At 49.4% G+C, this 22309-nt stretch overlaps 1 protein-coding gene across 2 annotated transcripts in view; it reads right to left on the reverse strand.

The window, feature by feature from the left end:
- NAV2 (neuron navigator 2) overlaps positions 1-22309 on the reverse strand; it is a 396632-nt gene that overhangs the window by 51900 nt on the left and 322423 nt on the right. For both annotated transcript variants that reach the window (XM_060159528.1, XM_060159527.1), the window contains 7 exons: positions 15523-15814; positions 14077-14779; positions 10975-11442; positions 10241-10306; positions 8873-8917; positions 6261-6421; positions 4719-4907 (listed from right to left, as the gene is read on the reverse strand). In XM_060159528.1, the coding sequence (XP_060015511.1) occupies positions 4719-4907; positions 6261-6421; positions 8873-8917; positions 10241-10306; positions 10975-11442; positions 14077-14779; positions 15523-15814 (1924 nt within the window). The remainder of the gene's footprint in view (positions 1-4718; positions 4908-6260; positions 6422-8872; positions 8918-10240; positions 10307-10974; positions 11443-14076; positions 14780-15522; positions 15815-22309) is intronic.

Raw genomic sequence — 22309 nt, forward strand, 5'->3', positions numbered from 1 at the left:
CAGCCTAGCGGCCTAATGGTCCAAAGGGGTAAGTTACTGTAGCCCCACGACACAGACACTAGGGGGGAAATTGTGCTGGAGGCCAAGTTGAGGGAAGAGAGGTGACTAGCGCGGAGCCATCCTTCAATCACAGCGCCTGCCAGACGCCCGCTCCGGAGGCCTGCACAGGGCCGCTGCGTGGACTCGGGCTGCTGAGAAATGGAGGTTTGTCTCTTGTGTTTCTCTACCTCATTCACATGGATTCACTGATACTGCCTTCAGCAATACCGCAAGACAGGCTTGGGGCTGCAGGCAGAGAGGAGCGCATCCGGCAGGCTTCGGGTGGAGGTAATTATTTTTCTCCGTAATTCATTCTTCTCACTTGTAAATGGCAACAGCGAGGCTGTGGTCCAAAGAAAGAGTCCTTGCTTTCCAGATCAACCCAGAGCTAAATATGGCTGCCTGAACCACTGCAGCTGGCCTTCCTTCAAGAAAACTGAGCCAAGGCAGAGCCCGGGTTACGTGGCTGGGATACTTTTGGACCACAGAATGCTTGCGAGACTTACAAAGCCAGAGCAGCAGAAGCATGCTCCGCAGCTTCCTCCCTGTATCTGTGCCTCCAAAAATCTGAAGATACAAGGAACCACGGAGAATATCTAGGCCTTCTCTGCCGCTGACTCAGCTGAAACCCAGAGAGGTGGAACAACCTGCCTAAGGTGCTACAGCATTCAGGAACAGAACCTGCAGACCAGAAATCTGGAGGTGGCTTTGCCCTTGAGTGACCTTGTTTACTGGTTTCTGAGGGTTTTTTGTTTTTGGTAAAGCTTTTTGGTATATTTAGAATGGTTTCCTAAACCCCTCATTCAGTCTACACAGGCACAATCTGGGACCAAACAAGCAAAAAGTGCATGTTTGAGAAGAACTAGAAGGCACAGGTAGGGGTGAAATCACAGGATGGAATGAGACAACTGGGCATATTCCAGCCAATAAAGCAAACAAATGCCTCTGTTGTCACACTTGGGCACCATATATATATCTACGAATATAGATATAGACGTAGATATATGTATATATTCAGCTTCATACTAATCGAGCACTTCCTCATACTACCATTTGAAGCAATCCTCCTCATCATAGAGAATTTGTAGGTACTATTCCCAGACAGGGCAGGAATTTCTATCCCTAATGAACACAGGAGTAAATTTAGGTCCAGAGAGGCTAAGCCATGTGGTCAAGCACACACAGCTGGTCAGCAGCAGAGAGAGAAAGCGAGTCTGGGTATTGCACTCTAGTCCTCGCTCTGCCACTGGGGGCTGTGGAAGGAAGGAGTCGGTGAGAAGGAGATGCAGTTCTGATGGCTAATGGCTGCCCTCTCAACCAGGGGAGGAAGCATAACTGAAAATGGCGACCACACTGATGAAGGTGCAGGGTTTGCTTCAGACACGTAAGAAAGCCCAGCTGTGGCCAAGGAAGAGACAAGTGTAAGGCAGGATTGAGTAGAAACACAGAGGGCTGAGAATCAGGAGTTCAGGACATAGTTCTGGCTGCAGAAAGTCCCGAAGTCACTTCCTCTGTTCAACTTTGCCATAAACAAGATGGGGTTGAAATGGCGCATGGGGAGAAGGATAAAACCAAACATGACAACTGTAACAATAGCTACCATTGAACTGAGTACTTACTATAAACCCCTTTCAAAGTCATTCTGCTAAATGCCTTCCAGGATTGATCTCACCTAATCTTCACTTCAGTCCTCTGAAGTAGGTACAGTTGTACTTATTTTCCACATTCTAGTGAACAGGAAACAGGCTGAACAGGGTCAAGTCCCTTACCCAAAGTCACCTTGCTAACAGTGGAGGTGCCAGGACTTGAATCCAAGTGTAACTCAGGGGCTAGAAACACAGGAGAGCTGCAACACAAGATTTATTCACTAATAAGCTGCTCCGTTTCTGTGGGTTCCATGTGAACTGATTTAGACTGCACCACTTCTTAGGGATGACTGGTAAAGTCCCTGGATTTTTTTTTCTCCAAAAACATTCATTTGAAAAGTGCCTCAAGCATCTCCCTAAAGTGCACTATTAAAGTTGACTTGGAGATTGCATAATGCATCTGACGGAAATTAATTTACCTGAAATAACCTTGAAAGGTTGCACCTGGGCCGTGCCTGTACCTCATCTACATATTTATGACTTCCATTTCCTTCAAAATGGAAAGTGCTAATTAAATCCCACAAAAACCTCACTCAAGTACTTGTGCTAATTCTTCCTAAACTTTCTTTCTGCTTTCTGGCATGTGATATCTAACTGCCTCTTATCAATATAAGGAGGTTCTATTCGGTCCCAACATGAGATGTGGATTTTTTCCCAACTGTTTCTGCAGTACCAGGAGTTTATACATTCAAGAGGGGGAAAAAAAAAAGTCGTCCCCCAATGGCATTAAAAACACTGAATGGCACAAGCCCTATTTTGTTTTTGTAATGTAATAGCCTTGGAAGAAATAAAATCAATCTGATGTCAAATTTCCCAAAAGATGAAGATGTTACATGTTTCTTAGTATATCGACAGCAGTCTCTACCTCTTCTCCCCAAATTTGTTTTACTGCTGCGCTTCAGTTCCACATCACCATGAATCATCAGGGTTTACAAAAGTCTAGACGCTGCTTGTGGGCAAGCCCTTTATATCAATGTCACTTTGACATCCCGGATATGCCACAGTGGTGCTGCCTGACGGCTTGATTCCAGATGGAATAAAAAAACCCATCTGATGATGATACTGTAACGGTCCTGGACCTTTATGAGGTCAAGTGTGCTCGTTTGGACAAGTTGCAGCACTGAACACGGTTCACTCAGGTACACACGGGACACAGCAGATGAATAGGGCACAGGGCACTCTCCATTCATGAGTCATTATCAGGAGGGCTGGGAGATGCTTTGTGGCCATGCTTGGTTCGCCCACTGATCAGAAAAGTGTTAAAGACAAACTGCCTACTCCTTCACCTTACGGTCAACGTGCCCTCCACGATTACGACTGATTTCTAGCTCTTAAATCCAGCAAAACGCTCTCAGTAACTCAGGCTCTGCCCCTCCTTAATCCTCTGTCCCAGTGGGTTCCCACAGATGGATTTACAGACGAGTGTCTGCTCGATGGACGCAAACGATACATAAATCAGAGTGGAGAGAATTAAGGAAGCTTAACCAGGGGGCAACTGCTCTGTAACTAAACTCTTTACAACTTTTGTTAAAAAGAACACTGGGCAGGGCAGAAGCTGACATCTTGCATCTCTCTCGCTCTTGACTTGTTTAGGGGTTTCCTCGACAGTCACAAGTTTATTTGTTCTTTCCTACCAGGAGGACACTGGGCATCTTTCCCCATTCTCACAGGGACCTGGGAGCAGAGAGAAGTGCCTGTGACTCCCCTCCCCACCCCCCATTCTGTTCTGTCACTGGCATAAAAGGCACAACCAGGGCCATGGCCCTCAGCCTTGGCTCCATTTGCTCCAAGAGTCCCCCCTCCTCTGGCTGGGGACTTCCAGGACATCAATGCTGGAGCTCAGTTTTCAGGCTGTAACAGGTACTAACATTACTGGATTAACATTTATATATATTATCTCATTTAATTCTCATACTTCCATGAGCCTGGTACTCCTACTTCATCAGTGAAAATACAAAGGCACAGAGAGGTGAAGTTAACTTGCCCAAGATCATATACCTCAGAAGTAGTGGAGCTGGAATTCAAACCCTGGTATTATTATCCCATATTCTTAACCATTCGTCACCGGTACTGACACCAATGTCTTATCATCCCCATCTGTGGGAAGCTTTCGGGGGTGGGGGTGATGTGCCTTCCCAACATTTTGACTGCTTGCTCACCTAACTCACACTTTGACTGAAGTAGGAAAGAGAAATGAACTGAGTTAGGAAGATGGCTGATGAAGATGCCCACTGTAGTTTTCTCCCCAAGTTCTGATTCAAATGAACAAAACATAAAAATCCAACACCAAATATTCCCAGTTAGCAAGCAAAGCAGGAAAAGGGCAAAACTGAAAGCAACAAACTTAAAAAAAATGGTGCTTGAGAAAAGAAACAGAAAATTCTGGAGCGAAGGGGAGAGGCGTGGCTGCCGACAGCCTCCCAAAGCCATACGGGTGTGTTGGCACAGGGAAGCGAACTCTCCAGTAACTGGCGTTGCCAAGGTGCTGTGCCACCGGCTGAATCTCCCAGCGGCAGTGCGCGCCAAGAAGCTAGGGCCCACGCCCAAGGGAGAGACGCCCGGAGCGGAACTCGGTCAACCCCAGGGTTCACCCGTGTTTTGTCTTCCCTACAGTCCTTTTTAGGTTTTGTTTTGGTTTGGTTTTTTTTGCGGTACGCGGGCCTCTCACCGTTGTGGCCTCTCCCGTTGCGGAGCACAGGCTCCGGACGCGCAGGCTCAGCGGCCATGGCTCACGGGCCCAGCCGCTCCGCGGCATGTGGGATCTTCCCAGACCGGGGCACGAGCCCGTGTCCCCTGCATCGGCAGGCGGACTCTCAACCACTGCGCCACCAGGGAAGTCCTTCCCTACCGTCCTGCGAGGTTACTTAAGAGTCAGACCCTACAATTCAGAGTTCCCCAGCCCCCCGCCCCAGAGTAAGTGGCGAGTTGGAAACTTGTACAGGTGGACTCTTAGGTCAGTGAAGTGAACTCGGTATGGAGGACTGTTAACCGCTCTGCACAACGTGAGAGAGGGTCAACCTCCTTGCTTCTTACCTTCTTCAAACCCATCCCGGAATGAGCCCGAGCGGCTCATGGTTCGGCTCTTCTCGTCCAGGGACATGGAGCTGTTCCGGAAGCGGCTGTCCGTGTACGGGTCGTACTGCCCGTCGGCGTTGGAGAGGCTGTGGGTCCTCAGCATGGTCGGGTTGGACAAGCTAATCTGGGTGACAGTGGTGGGACTCGCTGGAAGGAAAGGAGTCAGTCAAAGGGCTGGAGATTCATGTCCCGGCTCAAATCCTAAAGGGGGACGAAGAGGAGGCCGCTTACGATGAGCCATCCCCGTCCCCGTCAGCTTCTCTCCCTTGTCTATTTTCTCAAAGGTGGTCACACCGGCACCTGAGTAACACACTTACAGCTAAAAATGAGGGAGGAAAGGTGGGTCAGTTCCAAAGCGAGGCTCTGGGCCTCAGCTTTCCAACCTGGCACATTCAGACAAGCTAGTGTCACCTTCCAGGCATGAGCTAATTACTTTCTGGGCTCATCTGGAACAATTCTCCCTAAAGCCAAAAGCCCAAAATAGTCCAGCCGGGCTTTTGATCAGATGGGAAGCATTTGTGCATGACAAGAAGCCCTTGCCTCAAAGAGTTACAGCCAGGAAAGAACAATATGAACACAGGTCTCACTGTCTCAGACGGGGAAGAGTTCGTAATGGTGCCGGCAGAGCTTCAGTGCAAAGGGGTGCATTTACCTTCGCCGAAACTGGCTTTCTTATTAAAATCCTGTCCATTTCAGTAACGTAAGATAGTTCAGAAGTATGCCTTCGGTTCATTAACGATGAGGAGTTAACCCTTACTTGATCAGAAGTCCTGAAAGACTGAGTTTATTATTTACAATAATCAGAAAAGGCTGCCTCTCTAAAGAACGAGATGAGACTGGAGAAAATATTTCCCTCTCTTTCCGTCTTGGAAGGAGCAGCTCTCATCCTGCCACCTTCGTGTAACCGTTCCCAGTCACTTCAGCCAGGACTGTTCTTTCCTTTTTCTGTGTATACTTGCTACCGGATCATATGCAGTTTTTACACGGATTCATAGAAAGCTTTGGACTGTTCTCTTTTACCTATCTATGAGTCTGTGTGGGTGTCTGTCTCTCTAAAAGAAGCATCCGTTGACATGTCAGCAGGGACCGTGTTACAAATTCTTTTCCTTTCCTCACTGTGCCAAAGCATGATGTCACCGGTAGGCATTTCCAAGAATATCTGCTCGGTCAAAACCTGATCTTTATTTCCGGTTTAATAAAGCAATGAGGATGACCAAACATGGGATACGCTATAAAACCTACATCTTCAGAGGTCTTAGAATACATTCTTCTCATTCCGTGGATGGTTTGCTCTTTGCTATAACCCCACCTATATCAATACCGATAGAGAACCAAAACACATTTTTCTTTTCTTTTGCTATCAACTGCCTATAATCAAACTACACTGCTGAGGGCTGATCAGATACTGAGAGTGATGTGACCACAGGTCTCTTTCAAAATGCAAGATAACCTCTGCCCTAAGGCGCTGATCAACACAGTTAATGCCAAGTAGCTACTCACCAAGCTGAGAAAAGTTGAATCTTGTTCCGGAGGGAGAAGTTACACTGGAGCCAGAGGAGAAAGGAGAGTTGGCGGCCGTGTCCTGCAGGCCTCCTGCAGAGTGGGACCGTAACCATTCTTTTGCGTCTTCTTGTGTGCGAAGCTGGGAGGTGGGGGTGTACCTGGACAGACAGAAATCAGGCTGGGATTAACTACGAACAACGCTTATGAAAATGAGCTCTCTGGAGCTGACGATAAACATATAAAAAGAAAATATACATCCAAAGGTGACGTTTGAAAAATCAGATCGCTACACATCCCGAAACTCACAAAGTTTCTCAAAACCTTTTTTGCCACTTGGCTGTCTTTGGGGGAAAACTGCAATTCCTTTCAGTTTTGAGGGAACTACGTAAAGGGAACAAGATGGGTAAACGCTCAAACGAGCCGTCCCTGGGCGTATCTGTAACATGTTGATTCATGACGGTGTCATTTCAAAGCCTCCACCTTGACAGGACTGAAGCAGCAAAACAAGCTGCTGTCAGAGCTCTGAGGAAGTTTTAATTAGATAGCTCATGGCATCTGCATTCTGGAGGGCAAGTAAGTGGCCATGAATCACGGAGTATCAGAAACCAGACACGCAGAGGAAGGTATGAGGAGACCGACGCTGACAGTAGTTACTAGAATCTGGTAGAAACCAGTCTTCACAAAAGGAACCCAAATCATTGGGTCTCACACAGGGGAGGGTCTTCAGAAGTCACGGGGTCCACCTCGTCATTAATTCTGAAATGTATTTGGTAATGATTTATTGAACGTCCCCAACGTGCCAGGTGCCTTCACAGACGTTATCTTACTGAAGCCTCGGACTCTCCCAGCAACACAGATGCTATTATTCCTGTTTTACATTCAGGGAAGGTGACGGCCTGCCTTGAATCACGTGCCGAGATTTCAATCCATATTTGTCTGATTCCCAAATCCATTACGGATGCTGCCAGTGGGCTCTTCTCATTATGCCCACAGGCAGCATCTCGAATGTCTAAAGTGCCCCAGTGGCCAGAGTACTTTGGACTTATAAACAGATTACCGTGGGGTTACTACGGATTACGTAAATAGAGGGGTCCTCTTGACTTAGGACAAGGTGTTGTCAGTGTGTTGGTATTGGATGTGTGTGTGTACGGAGCGGGTGAGCTAGAAAGGGAGTCACAGTGAGAGGGAACATAAACACGATTCTTCCTTAATGTTTTTACTATAGTTGGACTTTCTAGGTCCCATCAATTGCCTGAGGATACCCTGTCACTTACCTCTATTCTGAATTTTTTTAAAAACTGATTTTAACAGCTAGAGCTACATAATTTTCACAGAATAGATCTGCTCCAGAAATATACACATCAGCATTACGAAATGGCGATATTCGAAGATGTGAGCTTCCTCTGGGAGCGACGCTGGGGCGTCAAGGTCAAACTCACGTGAAGAGTGGATATGATTTAAGCATCAGCCTGAGTGCCGACAAGCATGACGGAAACTGTTAAGTACTAAAGGCCTTGCCAACTGCCCCCTCGAAGGCCACCGTGCTGAACTTCCTCCGTCTGGAGGTCGGGTGGGGCTTTTTCAATACTTTTATTCTTAGATTTTTAGATTTGGCTTTACTCGGAACTCCTGTTGAAAGGAAGCATTGATACCTACCTCCCATTACTGGTCAAAATGCTCTCAGCCTTAAGTACTGCTGGTTATTAACTACAGACATACACGACAGCAACGAAACATTTCATTCCAAGTTCCATGTTTTGCGAAAGCACTTACTGCTTGGTGCGGGGTGAAGCCGATGCTACAAAGAACGAGGTGTTTAGAGAGCGGGAGAAACGACAGCTGTAACCATGGGACATTAAGATCACGGGCCAGGCGTTAGGGCTGAAGTTCTTCTGGGTGGCAAAGTGAGGTGGATGGCGTGAGCAGTGGTGACTTATAGCATCTTGTTTCACCAGGACCGGCGCCAAAAACGAGCCATCACTTACAGTGAATGCGAGGACATTCGCTCTTGCAAAGAAAGTCCTTACTTTCTTTACATCAAAAAAATGAACACACCCATGTCTTGCTGGGCATTGAAAATTGACCCGATTTTCGATTAGAATATTCAGCCAAGTGCAAAGCACCTGTCCTCAGCAACTTTCCGTGGGCCAGAAAGTTAAAAATCTTCAAATTGGCGGGGCGGTGGGGTGGGGGGGGATATTTCTCTCCTTTGCTCTGTGTCCCGGCTGACAAACCAACATGCTACAAGTCATATCCTTTCTCTTGGAAGACAGCCCGTGAATGGAATGGTCATGGCAAAGTGATCAGCGATTAAACCCACTGGCCCCAGAAGAAGCGGTCACCGCTCTCCGGGCTTGCTCAGGGATGGCTGTCATGAGATGGTCTGACCACAGTAAGCCTGAAAGAGCACAGCCTCTGCTCAAGCAAAGAAGCCGACACACAGAGAGATGAGAACGAGAGGGTTGCGAGGGGAGCCATCGTCCACAGGGTCCTGCTGCCAAAGCGGGGACCCCCAGCCCAGCCCAAGCCCCACCAGCCACGAGAGAGCCACACAGCCAAGCCCCAGAGCCACACCAGATGGCACGGATGCAAGGAGAAAACCCAGATACCTGAGTCCTTTTTTAGGCAAAGTGTTCCTATCAAGGTGCGGGTCACTGTAGGAAAGTCAAAACAAACATAAGAACCTCAGAGAAGCACAGGGAAAGCAGGCCATGTGAGGGGGGGAAAGAGCCAAGAGATCTGGGGGAAGAGACTCACTTCACCAGGGAGGGGTCCTCTGCATGCAACACATCCACAGCCACGGGAACAAAGGAAACCCAGGCCTGCGCTCACACCCAGGCATCCTCCACCCCCGTCCCCAGGAGGCCCGATCCACTCGGCCCCAACTGCTCCACCTTTTCCACGGGTTCAAAGCCCAACTCAGGATCTGCCCCCCATCTGGAAGCAGAGCCCATGCCTTCCGTGGCAGAGAGACACGCCGGGCTCCCCGCACCCCTAAGCCCTCTGGCCCGCCACCAAATGCCACTGGCGATGACTTCAAGTGAGAGAAGGGACTTGCTGGAGAGTTTCAAGAGGCCAGCAGTCTGCATATTTGGAATTCATCTGTAACAAGTGAATTCCAGGTCCCTCTCAGTTTCCGAGGCTGTCATTGGGCGGAGCTAGGAGCTGAGCCCTGGGCAGAGTCGGGGCACGTTACGACCTGCTGGCTGATAAAGTCACAGCATTCGGATTTCCAAAGAGCTAGGTTTAAAGGCTTGGTCTATGAGTCTGACAAAAGCAAAGTTGTCGCTGTTAATGGGGTGAAGAGGGTTTTCATTAATTTTTTTCCCCCTGGCACGAAACAACATCTGCTCATTACGTTTGGCCAAGCCATGGCTTCCCCACAAACTCAAGGTCAAGATCCATGTCTGAGGCCCACCCTCAGGCCATCTGGGGGCCAACAACACTCCACATATTCTTCTTACAGAAAACGGGCACACAGAACACCACAGCCTGCGAGACACAGAGCCGATCCGCAGCAGAGGCCTTTGAGAGGGCAAAGAGCCAGCTGCGTGGGGAGCAGGGGTGTGGGAGACAAAGGTGAGGGCCGCAGAGCCGCGTGGTGGGCGGCAGGTCACTTCTGGGCTCGGAGCGGGAGGGGAGAGGGGAGAAAGGGCAGGAAGCTGGGAAGCAGGAGCATGCCACGGGGAGGCTGAGATGCCAGTGAGGGCTTCTGCCGCCCCTCACCAGGTGGCAGGCTTGAGGTTCCTTCCCAAGCTGGGAGAGGAGGGGCCAGCCCCTCTCCACCTGTTTCTGAGTTTTGTGGGCAGCGGAACAGACCCTCACAGGCATGTCTGGGGGGGGTCACAGAGCACACCGGGGCCACGAACACAAGCGGAAGCCGCAGGTCAACAGCCTCATACAAGACATCTGGCTTGACACAGGGGGGCAGAGGAAGCTAGAGGCTCGGTGGCGTCCCCGGCCTACAACGTCATTACCTGTCCTGTTTCCTGGGCAGAGTACTTCTGCAGAACTTAGGGCTAGCGGCAGGGGAAGAGAGAGGGCTAGAAGGCCAGGCAGGTGGAAAACAAGAGAAGGTGCATTAGATTGGAAGGAGGGGGTGGGGTTATTATACACAACGACTAGGACGTTTTTCTCATTTCCAGAGCTGATACTGGCTTTCTTCCCCATGTGGAGAAAATGGACATGTATCGCTACTGCGGTGAGATTCAGAGCTTTGAGGAGAATTCTGGTTTCTTGATTTCCTATCGCTCTGGCCTGCGGCCCTTCAGCAGGAGGGTGTCTGCCCCGAGGACCAGCGTGTGGACTGAGCTGCCTAAGGAACATCCCACCACACGTTCCACGGCTGCAGCCGCCCCCTGCTCAGACAACACAATTACAAGGGGCAGGGAAAGAGGCAGTGATGAGCAAACAATAAAAAGGAAGGACTTCGAAAGCGGAATGCCCTTTCAAAAGGCAGCATGAAATCTGCCCCCAAGAGACTTCCAGCAGCTCCATGCACTGAGAAAAACCACAGTGAAAAAGACAACAGGAAGCAGAGCCAGGCTTAATCCATCCCCAACTGGCTTCCCTCTGGAGAGACGGCAGTGATCAGGAAGAGAGAAATCTCCCAGCAAAGGTGAGCTAACACTTGGGCTTCCTGACATAATCTTTGGACTCCCGGAAGGGCGTCTTTCGGGGAGATAAAGGCAGCCAAATACACAGCACCAACCTTTCCGACAGTGTGGTCTTCACACTGTTGGTTCTGACAAAGGGGGTCAGGGCGTCATCCTTAGAGGCGGCAATGAGGCCGGTGGAGGAGTTGTGACTCAGCGCCCCTCCGCTGCCCAGGGAGATGTCAATGGACTCGCAACTGGTGTGGAGGCTGCTGACCGACTGGAAGCCCAGGCCGTCCTTGCTAACGGCCGAGGAGCTGCTGGCGTTGGTGCCCCACGTGAGGCTGTTGGAGGGGCCCGAGTGGGCGGAGCTGGGGCTGGAGGCCAGGGGGGACTGGGTGCTGTCTGCGTTCTTACTGTAGAGAGGGCTGCTGCTGCCGCTGCTCAGGACGCCGCTGCCCGAGGGGGACTCTAAGTTACCTTGCTGGCTCAGGGTGGCATGAGGGTTGGAGATGACCACCGAGTTTTTCATGTTTTCGGCTGTGGCGATGGGCACTTGCTTGGTAGGCTTCCCACCAAAGAGTCTGCGAAGAGACAAAGGTTTACACGGGTTGAACACCCAAAGCCCAGGGACGCCGGCCGTCAGAGGAGGGCGAGGCACAGGAGCTAGTGAGAGTCCCTGGGGAGGGAGGCGCAGTCCTTTCTACAGCTCGAGGCGCTCCCCTGGGAAAGGCTGCCACACAGCGGGCCAGGGCACTGGTGGAGCAAAGGCTCCACCTTCAAGTTCTAGGATGCTGCTGAGACCCTGGATCTACCTGAGCCAAAGGGAGACGGGGAGTAATTTTCTACAGGCCTATCCCTCGCTGGTCCAACATCTTGCTTTCCTTTCTTTCCATAAATAGAGTAACTAGAAAACTGCCCTTGCCCAGGAAACATCTCAAGGGAAAAGATCACCTTTGTATCCATGATACCAGGCACAAAGCAGGCACTCCGTTTATGACAGTTCAGCTCCAAAGGAGTTGGTTTCTTTGATCTCTAAGCAAACATGCAGAATCAAGAACAGGAGGCTGGATCTGGAGGCGGCCTGGGCAATGCAGCCTCTCAGATGTATTCTCACATGAAAGCCCAGCCTGAAAGATGTGTCTTTTAGGTCCAGAGAGCTAGTACTGTCCAGTGATACACACAAACCTTGTGGGGTTCACAAGATGTTCAACCAGACACGCTGGGTGTGAACTGTGTCTCTGTGATAGACACACAGAAATGCCATTGCATGTCATCTCCCCCACTGCTCATGACCACAAATGTGCTGTCAGAACACAGGGAATGGCACAGACACTTCCCTCTTCCGTTGGCAGAGGGTTCTCTGGTAGGATGGAGAAACTGTCTTAAAGTCGAAGGACAGTACATACTCTAGAAATGTAACGGCTTTATTCTATCCACTAAAACTGTCATGGAACAGGTATCTCCAAAAAGAGACTATACTACTACATACTAGGATAGGCAGGTTGCCTTTCACCCAGCTAGGCAAAGTGGTGTGAGTTTGACCTCCGACCTCTCCAAACAGTTGTTACAAATCCCAATTGTTGTAAAAATAAACAAACACACAATCAACCCTCACTACAATGTCTGGTGACAGAAGAGGAACACTTTTTGCCTGGTGACAGAGAAAGAACTATCCTGTTGCAGAACCTTGGCTTTAGAGTACTTACACACCTCCAGTGTCAGGGACCTCACTACTTTATACTCCAAAGGCTAACTGGCTCCGTTGCCAAGCACTTCCAATTGTTACAAAACCAAAATCTAACCCACCTTCTTCCAACTTTTATGCCTTGCTCCTAATCCTGCTATGTGTAACTACACAGAAAAAGCCCAATCTTTTGTCTGTTAGTCCTTCAAACCATTTGAAGAGAGCTACCACACTTCACCTAAGATTCCTCTTCTTCATACTAATGCACAACGAGAGAATTCAGAACACCTTAACAATTTAGGAAAAATGTAATTGCCAGGAGTGGGCTGAAAGGTGCTCAATTCACAGCCTAAGAAGCTGCATGCATTTTCAAGTATTCTATTACACTAGCCTAAGGGTCTAGTCAAATGCCTTTGTAGTTACTAAAGGAAATCTATAATACCAAAGAGTGAATATTACATATAATACTTGAGGCAAGAAGCAGAGAAAATTTTCATTTACAAGGCAACCTGTTAAAACAACAAAGAGCAGCCCAATAAGACTTTCCCCTGAAAAAATAATCATTACTGAAATTCTAATAATCAAGTCTAGACAAAGAACAGTGAACTGCTGCATTATACCTTTCATGTGGAATGCTTCTTCTGAAGGCTTTGCAAACATTCCCATTCATCCCCAAATATGTACATGTGCACATAATTCTTATTTTTTCACTGCTAAATTTTCTATCCTTGGACTTACTCTTTCTTACGACAAGAAATTTCCTGAAAAGGTAGGATGAACTCTGCTCTATGCAGCTGCAGTTTAAAGCGAATAATCAATTTTAACGTACAAATTTCCACCCGTTGTGGAAGTACAGGAAAATGCCTTTTTCAGGTAATAGGAAATCAAATTCTCTTTTTCAAAAACACTTCTGCTTTGAGTTGTTTTTTCTTTCTTTTTTTTTTTTAAAGGAAGCTAAAATTTCAGGCACTGATTTGGAATTACGCGCGCAGTATAAAAACGTATGTGGGGGATACTGGACTATTTGGGGAAAAGATCTGGCCATTATGCCACTGTCTGGCATAAAGATGAGGAATCTGAGCCACAGATTAAAAACAAAACTGCTTCCAGATCTAAGGGAGTATTAGGATCTCATCTTCGATGGTAGCTAACTTTTATTGAGTACTTACTATGGGCCAGATGTAGCTACGTAGATTAATGGACACAAGAACCTGTAGGTAGGTATCATCATCCCAATTTTACAGATGAGAAAACGGAGGCAGACGTATTAAGAGAGGTTACATGGTGGCTAGTTAAGGTGGACCTAGGATTCAAACCCAGGATGATTGATTCCAGAGGCTTATGTTTTTCATGCCAACATGGGAAAATAATCAGTTGAGCAGAATTGCTGGCAGCATCCGACCAAACAGCTTTGCCCAAGGACTGAAGTGGAGAAAACCAGAGGCGGCTTCAGCTAAGAAAACAGGAAGTTATTAATCCAGGATGCCACTCCACGTATTCCAGTTCCGCTCAGTGCCATTTACCCACTTACCTGCGGAGCGTGGGAGAGGCCACATCAGGGTACTTGGCCCCTGGCTGGAGAGTGGCCTGAGCCGCACTAGACACAGGCTGGGCTGCCGGGTTCACCTTCACTGAGTTACAGGAAGCCACGCTCTCGTTGTCGGACGAGATGCCTTTCTCCTTATCGGTCTGGTTGACCAGACCTGGCAGAGAGCTGCCCAGGGCTGTCTTGGAAGGCTCCCTCAGCTTGGGCACCGGCAGGCCTGCTGACTTGCTACTGATGTTGGAATCTATGCTGCTGGTACTAGACCTGTTCCCAGCCCCATTCCGGCTGGTGGATTTACTGGGCCTTGGCAGACTCCGGTACTGTAAATTTGTCCGGGAGCTAAGAGACAGATACCCATCATCCTGATTCTGAGCCCCATCCATGCTTGTCTTCCGACCGGTGGACCGACCGACAAGTGCGGACGACTTTGGGATTTTGCCCAGTGTGGCTGACCTGCTGGTGACAGTGGCCCCACTGGCTGTGATCATGGCCAAACCAGCGGCAGAGCCACTCTGCTTCTTGAACCCAAAGCTGTTGGCGTTGGCAGTGGGCGTCCTGGAGCTGCCGGGGAGGGGTTTCTTGGATTCATCGCCACTGCTGCGGCCAGCATCTGACGGGGAGCGTTTCACCTGGGAGGCTTTGGGAGACAGCCTTCCTTTCTCAGACACCTTTGCATCATCTGTTTTTCCTGAGAGAGAGATCGGAAAGGTTAGCCTGCAGACCAAGAAGTCAGCTCCGCCAGCTGACTGTTTAAAATTCTCCCCTCCTCCAAAGAACTAGCTCGCTTTCTCCTGGGGGAAAGCAGTCCCCTTGGGAGACAGAGGAAAGGGCTTTTTATAAAGATAAGCGCGTCTACAACTGTCACCGTGAGGCTTTTAGGAGATGTCAATGGTTTTCCTCATTCGCAAAGCAGTCTAGATTTACCCAGAATAAAGCAAAGCCAGCCAATTACTGATATGTCTGGGAAAGAGACCTTGTGTTTTATTGGCCATTCTCCCTCTGTCCATTGAAAAGCTGTCCCTATCATTTTCAAGGGGTACCCCACCTTCCTGCAAAAACACTGCCCTCGGTTACATACATCCTTAAATCACGGACAACGTCAATTCAACACACCGACAGCTCCTAACCACGTGCTCTTGAACAGCCTTCACTGGGTATGTTAGCTCCGACCCAGCACATGCTTAAACCGATTCAACATGTCTCGGCAGTTGAACCATCTTCAGAATTTCAGAGGCTCTCATGCTTACATACTTCCACTTGGAGAAAGGTAAGGATGTGAACCTTTCTGAAAGCTGGCTATGAGCAGAGTCTAAACCCTAAGAAGAAATACCTGTGCATTTTATAGGGATTTAAAAATATCATCAAGCCCTCGCTAGAGTGACTGCGGTTCAGGTTTTGAAAATGACAAGTGCCCACGCATGCCTGACTCACCAGTTCCTGGGGTCTTCAGCGTGCCTGCCGGGGCAGCCGGCTTCGTCCTCGGCATGGTGATGCCCACCTGAGCTGTCATGCCTCGCCGCCACGAGCCTGTCTGAGAGATGACGGGGTTCTTCTTGCCCGACGTGCTTTTGTCGGACTCGTCAGACACATCAGAAGGATTCCGCCTCCACTTCGACCCCGGCTCCATCTTTATGCCGCTGTCTGACCCTCCGTCTGACTTCTTGACATCATCGCCGGACCACAGGGAATTCCTCTCCACCTGTGAGTGCTTCTCAGCGTCGGTCTGCGAAGGAGACCCTCTGAATTAGTCTTTCTCAAACCCCAGGCTAGAGAGCCCCTCACCCCAGAGCAAAAATGCCCATGCCCTGGACAAGTTAAGGGAAAAATAACAGATGACTACTTTAAAATGTTTGGGCCTTGTACTCTGGTTGTCTTGTTAGGAAGCCTGATATGTTGGGTCCAAGGAAAGTAAAGAATACGAATATGTCCTAAAAGGGAGTGAGGGAGGAGAGTAAAAAGAGCCAGAGGAAAACGAGGGACAGAGCCCCATGGAGGAGAACCAGTGGACGGAGCTGTGACAAAAATTCAGCCACCAGCTCTGCCACTTGGCGACCAGCCTCCTCGAGCTCCGGCAGCCTGAGCTCTACCCAGCTCACGGCCTCCCAGCCCATTTCCCTTTGTTCAACAGCTCCCGATCACTCCACCGGCAGCCAGATCTCTGGATCTACCACAGCGCCACAGTCTAACGCACCGAGAGCGAGCGAGAGAGGGCGGCTGCTAGCTCCCCTCGAATCAGGGAGAGAGAGGGGCCGAGAGGAAGCGAAGCCTCAGAAGCCACTTCCTCCCCACGACACCATGTGCTCCCACCCAGCTCCATTCATATGCCGCTGCTGGCTCCTCTTGTGGGATTTTGTGCAGACGGGGGATATAATTAGCCAGCTTTCTTTGGAAGAGGCCTGACCTGCTGGCCACGGAGCCCAGGAGGGGACAGAAGCGTGATGGTTAATCATGTGCTGCAGTTAAAAGCCATAACTCGCTAACCAGAAAGCTTTGGGGGCCTCCCTAGGGGTTGGGGCCAGTCTGAGCAGACTTCAGCGGGGAGCAGCAGTGCAGTGAATGGGGAAGGGTGGTCAGCAGCAGTTTAGGGCGGCTCCCCTGCGACACAGGTCCCATATTTGCTGTACTTAACTACCAAGCGTGGGCAACACCAGCAAGGCAGCAAATCAAAACGACCCCCTGGCAAGAATCTGGCCTGATGCTCGTCACTCGAGATTAGTACCGATGGCTTCCTGCACGGAATACGCTGGCAGAGTGGGAGCAAAGATGCATACAGACAAGCAGCCCAAGTTCAATCGCCTCTCTATCGCCACCACAGCCTCCCCCCTCTCCCTCAGCCACCTCATGGGTGCCTTCAGTTGTTTGGTCATTCCTCAAACATCTCCACGAGGTACCAGGCATAGAGAGGAGGACAGAAACACTCCTGGGCTGCAAGAAGCTCGTCGTTCAGCTGCGGCAAAGGACAGAGACAGAGGCGTCCCCACAGCAGGCACGCAATCAGGCTCGGTGAGGAAATGAGCGAATCGGTCGGCGAACACATGCTTCTCGAGCTACAGCACACTTTAACAAAACGACCTCATCCGACCCGACCGCTGTCTGGTCAAGGAGGGTAAGCAGGTAAGTAGAACTGTCTTCATCTCAGTTTTACAGAGAAGTGGAAACTCACGGTACTTGCTCCGTGTCCCAACTACACCAGCCTGTGTTCCTTCCTCTAAATCTTCCAGTGTAGTCATTCAACCAGAATTTCCTCCATGCCCATGGTTTGCCGGGCACTATGGTGGGTCTGAGGACCTGTGAGTAAGACTGGTTCCCATCCCTTCTGAAGTTTATGATCCAGTGAAAGAGGCAGGGATTGGAAATATAAGACAAATAAATGGAAAAAGACAAGGAGTCTGAGAGAGAATTACAGGCAGTGATGTAATTTAGATTATGATGATGGGGGTAAGGTACAGTGGTCTGGTAAGGCCTTCTTGAAGAAGTGTCCTAAAGAATGAGCAGAAACTTACCGAGAGAAGAGCTTAGGGAAGAGCATGCCAGGTAGAGGGAAGAGTATGTGCAAAGGCCCTGAGGCAGAAAATATCTTGGCTTTGGAAACATTCACTCAACAAATATTTACCGGTACCGCTGTGTGCCAAGCAAGCTTTGGGTACTGGCAATACTACAATTAATGAGAACAAAATATCAATACGAATCATCAACCTCCTGGAGCTTATGTTCAAGTACATTCTAACACATTCTTTTACACTCTAAGAGGTACTGAAAACTTAGTACATACCACATCCTGGGGTACTGCATTAATTATTCCTTTAATGCTCCTATACGTTATTTTCCCTGATCAAATTATAGTGATGCTAATAGTAGGAGCAGTAACAATTAAAATTTACTAAACATTTACTATGTGCTAGGCACTGGGCTAAAGTGCTTTACATGCACCATTTAATTTAATCTTCACCAGAAACCTATGAGGAGGTTATAGTTCGTAGTCTCGATTTTACATGAGAACACTGAGGCACAGAGTGGAAAAGAAAATTGCCCAAGATCACACAGTGCAAGGATTCCAGGGAGCCTGAGTGCAGAGCCCATATTTTAGCCATCAGGCTATGCTGCCTTCCTGGAGAACAAGTCCAAGGACTTGAGGATGCTGCACGTCCAGGGGCACCTAACATAACACCTACACCCAGTAGATTCTCCTTCCACCCTGGCTGGCCGGTGGTTCCCCAGCTCCAATTCTGGAGCAGTTCCAGCCTAGCCTCTGGGTGGGACCTCCAGAACTGATTCCACCCCAGTGGCAGAGAGAGTGCACACATCCCTGGTCTGGGACTACAGTTGAATCCCCCTCTGGAAAGAACAATCATCCAACCATCACAGCCCCGCAATGTATGTGGTCCAGGGTGGTAGGCTTCCCAGCTGCTCTCCGCACAGCGGCCTCTGCCCCGGGACATTACACTGGCTGTGAGTTCACATCTCCTTAGCAAATCCCTGCTGAGCTGTGTGCCAGGTCATGTGGTGGCACCAGGAGGGATTAAAAGATGAAGAAGGGCCAGGCTCTCTGCCCCCAGAGCTTACAACAGGAGGGCCAGCAGGACAGCCACGTGGGATGTACAAAGAGCTGCACCCTCCCCTTTGCCAGCTGTGCCCATCTCAAGTGGTACCTCCTTTCTGTAGCTACTCCTACTGTAAGCCCACTTACTCCTTCAGCATCCAAGAGGGAAGGCAGGGAAACAGCCACACTCAAGGAGGAAGAGGGCCTGGAAGATGGGAGAGTTCTCCCCTGAGGGCCCAGGTTCCCCAGAGACTGAAGAGGGGAGGCCAGTCTTCTGAGAGCGAGAGGATGGAACCAAGGCGCTGAGGAACGAGGTGCAGCCATGGGGCGGGAGGTGGAGGGAAGAGCGTGGGCTTGGGGTCGGACAGACTTGAGGTCAAGTACTAGGTGCTGCAACTCCCTCCTGTGCTGTGTGTGACCCTGAAGGAAGTGGCTGAGCTTCTTTGAGATTGTTACCTTGTGCGTGAAACAGGGGTGATAACAGACAGGTGTCTCAGAGAGCTGACGGTGGGCGCAATGAGCTCAAGGTGGAGGGACTCAATTTTAACAGTGGCTCTTTTGTCACCAACTGTCCCCCCTCTGAAAATCTCCGGCACTTTAGCATTTAATCTATTTCTGTCTTGCATTAAGGTGAACAGGGTACTTGTCTTTTGTGCTCTTAGGCCACAAGCCTCTAAGAAGCCAGAGACGCTGCCGTCTTCAAGCCCACACCATCCCCCGCGGACTGAGATGCTACACTGGCTAAAGTCTGAGTCCCACTAATAACAGAAACTAGGATCAGCGTCAGCATCATTACCTGCCGCCTTTCTTACTGGGCACTGGGTGCCTCTGCACACATTATTAGCTCATCTAATCCTCTAAACTTGCACTTTTATCTGTATTTGACAGACAAGGAAAGCACAGGTGTGAAGAGGAAAGGTAACTTGCCTCAAGTCAGGAGCAGCAGGACCCAGCAGGTGGCACAAGGGGTGCCCCACCCACACCCTAGCCAAACCCTATCCTTACGTCCAGACCATCACCCGAGAGCATCCAGAGAGCCCAGGATTACTCAAGGTCACACAGGACAGGAATCCTTGCCACAGAATTCAGAATTTTGTTCCTTCAGTAGCCAAAAGTAAACTCACATGGAATTACCACTTTTTCCCCCTTGTATATTTTATTAAAATTTCAAAGGCAGTGAAAATGAGAGGAATCTTGACATATGCCTTTTTTGTACCTTGGCACCTGGAATGGAACCTTCCACAGACTGAGAGAAAATGCCGAGTCACAAGGACAGGAAGAGATAGATGAAAGGGATGTGGGGAAGTGATGTTCATGTGTGAGAAGTCTTCTGCCACCAACACACTGTCCTAAAAACAAAATGCTGCAAAACTTAAGACAAAATGCTCTGACAGGGCTTCCCTGGTGGCGCAGTGGTTGAGTCCGCCTGCTGATGCAGGGGACACGGGTTCGTGCCCCGGTCCGGGAAGATCCCACATGCCGTGGAGCGGCTGGCCCTGTGAGCCATGGCCGCTGAGCCTGCGCATCCGGAGCCTGTGCTCTGCAACGGGAGAGGCCACAGCAGTGAGAGGCCCGCGTACCGCAAAAAAAAAAAAAAAAAAAAAAAAAAAATGCTCTGACACTACAAAGAAAGGACATGAATAACAGTCAACTTTTGGTTCCTGACACGAATAGAGGAAAGAAGCAGAGGTATAGGTGATATAGAGGAAGGAAGGAAGGAAGGAAAGGGAAAAAGGAAAAGGAAATGGAAAGGAAAGGAAACAAACGAAATGAACCATCTGAGCAACTACTGAGAATTAGGTTCTGAGGGAATTCCCTGGAGGTCCAATGGTTAGGACTCAGCGCTTTCAACTGCAGAGGGCCGGGGTTCAACCCCTGGTCGGGGAACTGAGATCCCGTAAGCAGAGTGGCACAGCCAGAAAAAAAAAAAAGAAAAAAGAAAACGAATTAGGCTCATTTATCTGAAAGCATGTTCAGATAAAGAATGTCCATATCGCTCTCACACCCACCCTTCAAGATAAGCCTAGTTACCGTGATTTTATGTAATCACGGGGAGGCAGAGGCTTGGAGAGGTTGAGCTTATCCAAGGATGCCACAGAGCTAGGAGCTCAACCCTGACTTCAAAGGCCGTACCTTTTCCCTGACACTGCAGCCAGACTCACCAGCTCTCCTGGAGAAAGTTGGTCAAGAGGCTGTCAGACCCCAGGCAGGGAGATGCTTTGCCCAGAACACTGAGAAGCAGTGGGTATCTGGGCACGAGTGCCCCATCAAAGACCCTCCCCGTGCTCCTCGACATCCTTGAGGAGACAGTCACTCACAGACTAAGGGGACTTCCATCCCCCAAGGACCGCTCCTCTGTTACCGGCTGCCGCCTCTCTCAAGCAACTAAATGAGGCTGTTCCTCAGGCTTCCAGACGACAGCTCCCCTGTTCCTTAGATGTACTTCCTTTTGGCTGGTCTTCAGAGGCTTTTCAAATAAACTCAGGCAGGCAAGCTGTCCTCAACCTGCTTTCCCAGTGGACACACTGGGCTACTTCTTCCTGCCTTTCCATGCCTCGCCTGGGATGCTTTGTGCTGCCCATTTGTCCAGGGAAACCCATATGTGATGGGAACCTGAATGAGCCCCGGGGAGGATGGCAGTGCACACCTTCCCGCTGCGTGACGCTGCCCCGAGAGGAGTGATGGCCCCTAGCCTTCCTCAGAGTGGTACAGGGGAGGAGGGGAGAAGGCTGCAATTTATGTGGATTCAGATATTTGGAGATGCTCCCTGGACAGGAACAAAGAGGGATGCCAAAGAAACCATCTCAGCAGGACTCTTTGTAACTATGGGTGCAAGTCTACATTTATTTTATTCCAAGACCTACTTGCTTAATTTTTATTTAAATATTTTAAACTCAAGTAGTTGTAGAGCAAAAAAACAACCCAATAAATAGTAAATTCTTTTTTTTTTTTTTTTGCGGTACGCGGGCCTCTCACTGTTGTGGCCTCTCCCGTTGCGGAGCACAGGCTCCAGAAGCGCAGGCTCAGCGGCCATGGCTCATGGGCCCAGCCGCTCCGCGGCATGTGGGATCTTCCCGGACAGGCACGAACCCGTATCTCCTGCATCGGCAGGCAGACTCTCAACCTCTGCGTCACCAGGGAAGCCCAATAGTAAATTCTTTACAACCCTTGATGTTATCTTTCTGATCTTGGTCAAAAGACATGCTTGTGTAATATTCTTGAAGCTTTTCTGATGTGACATTTGCTAAATGAAAGCACAGAGCTGGTCAAGGAAGGGGGGGGGGGCCTTGACAGTAACCAAATTCAAATGTATCATTTGTAAATCCCAGATGGTTACTCTGTATCAACATGGAAAACAGATTCTAACTCCAGGTTTGTGGGAAGGGAACAAAGACAAGGAGACTGTTCCAACAATGTTTTGTTGGCTCAGTGAGCGTTTTAGGAGCAAGCTTCTTCCTACCTTGCACGTAAACAAGAGAGAAACCTCCTGATTTATAGATCTCTCTCTCCTCTCTGTCTCTGTCTGTCTCTCCTTCTCTCTTAGTCCCCCAGCTCTGTATCTAAGAACTGTCTAGAACCTTGGTTGTTGTTACCTTGAAATTAAAATGAGTCTCGGAAAAAAAAAAAAAAATTAGTGTCCACAAGGAAAGGAAAACGGTGGATTTTTTTTTTTTTGGC

Source organism: Lagenorhynchus albirostris, chromosome 9 (assembly GCF_949774975.1).
Source record: "Lagenorhynchus albirostris chromosome 9, mLagAlb1.1, whole genome shotgun sequence".
Taxonomy (NCBI): domain Eukaryota; kingdom Metazoa; phylum Chordata; class Mammalia; order Artiodactyla; family Delphinidae; genus Lagenorhynchus; species Lagenorhynchus albirostris.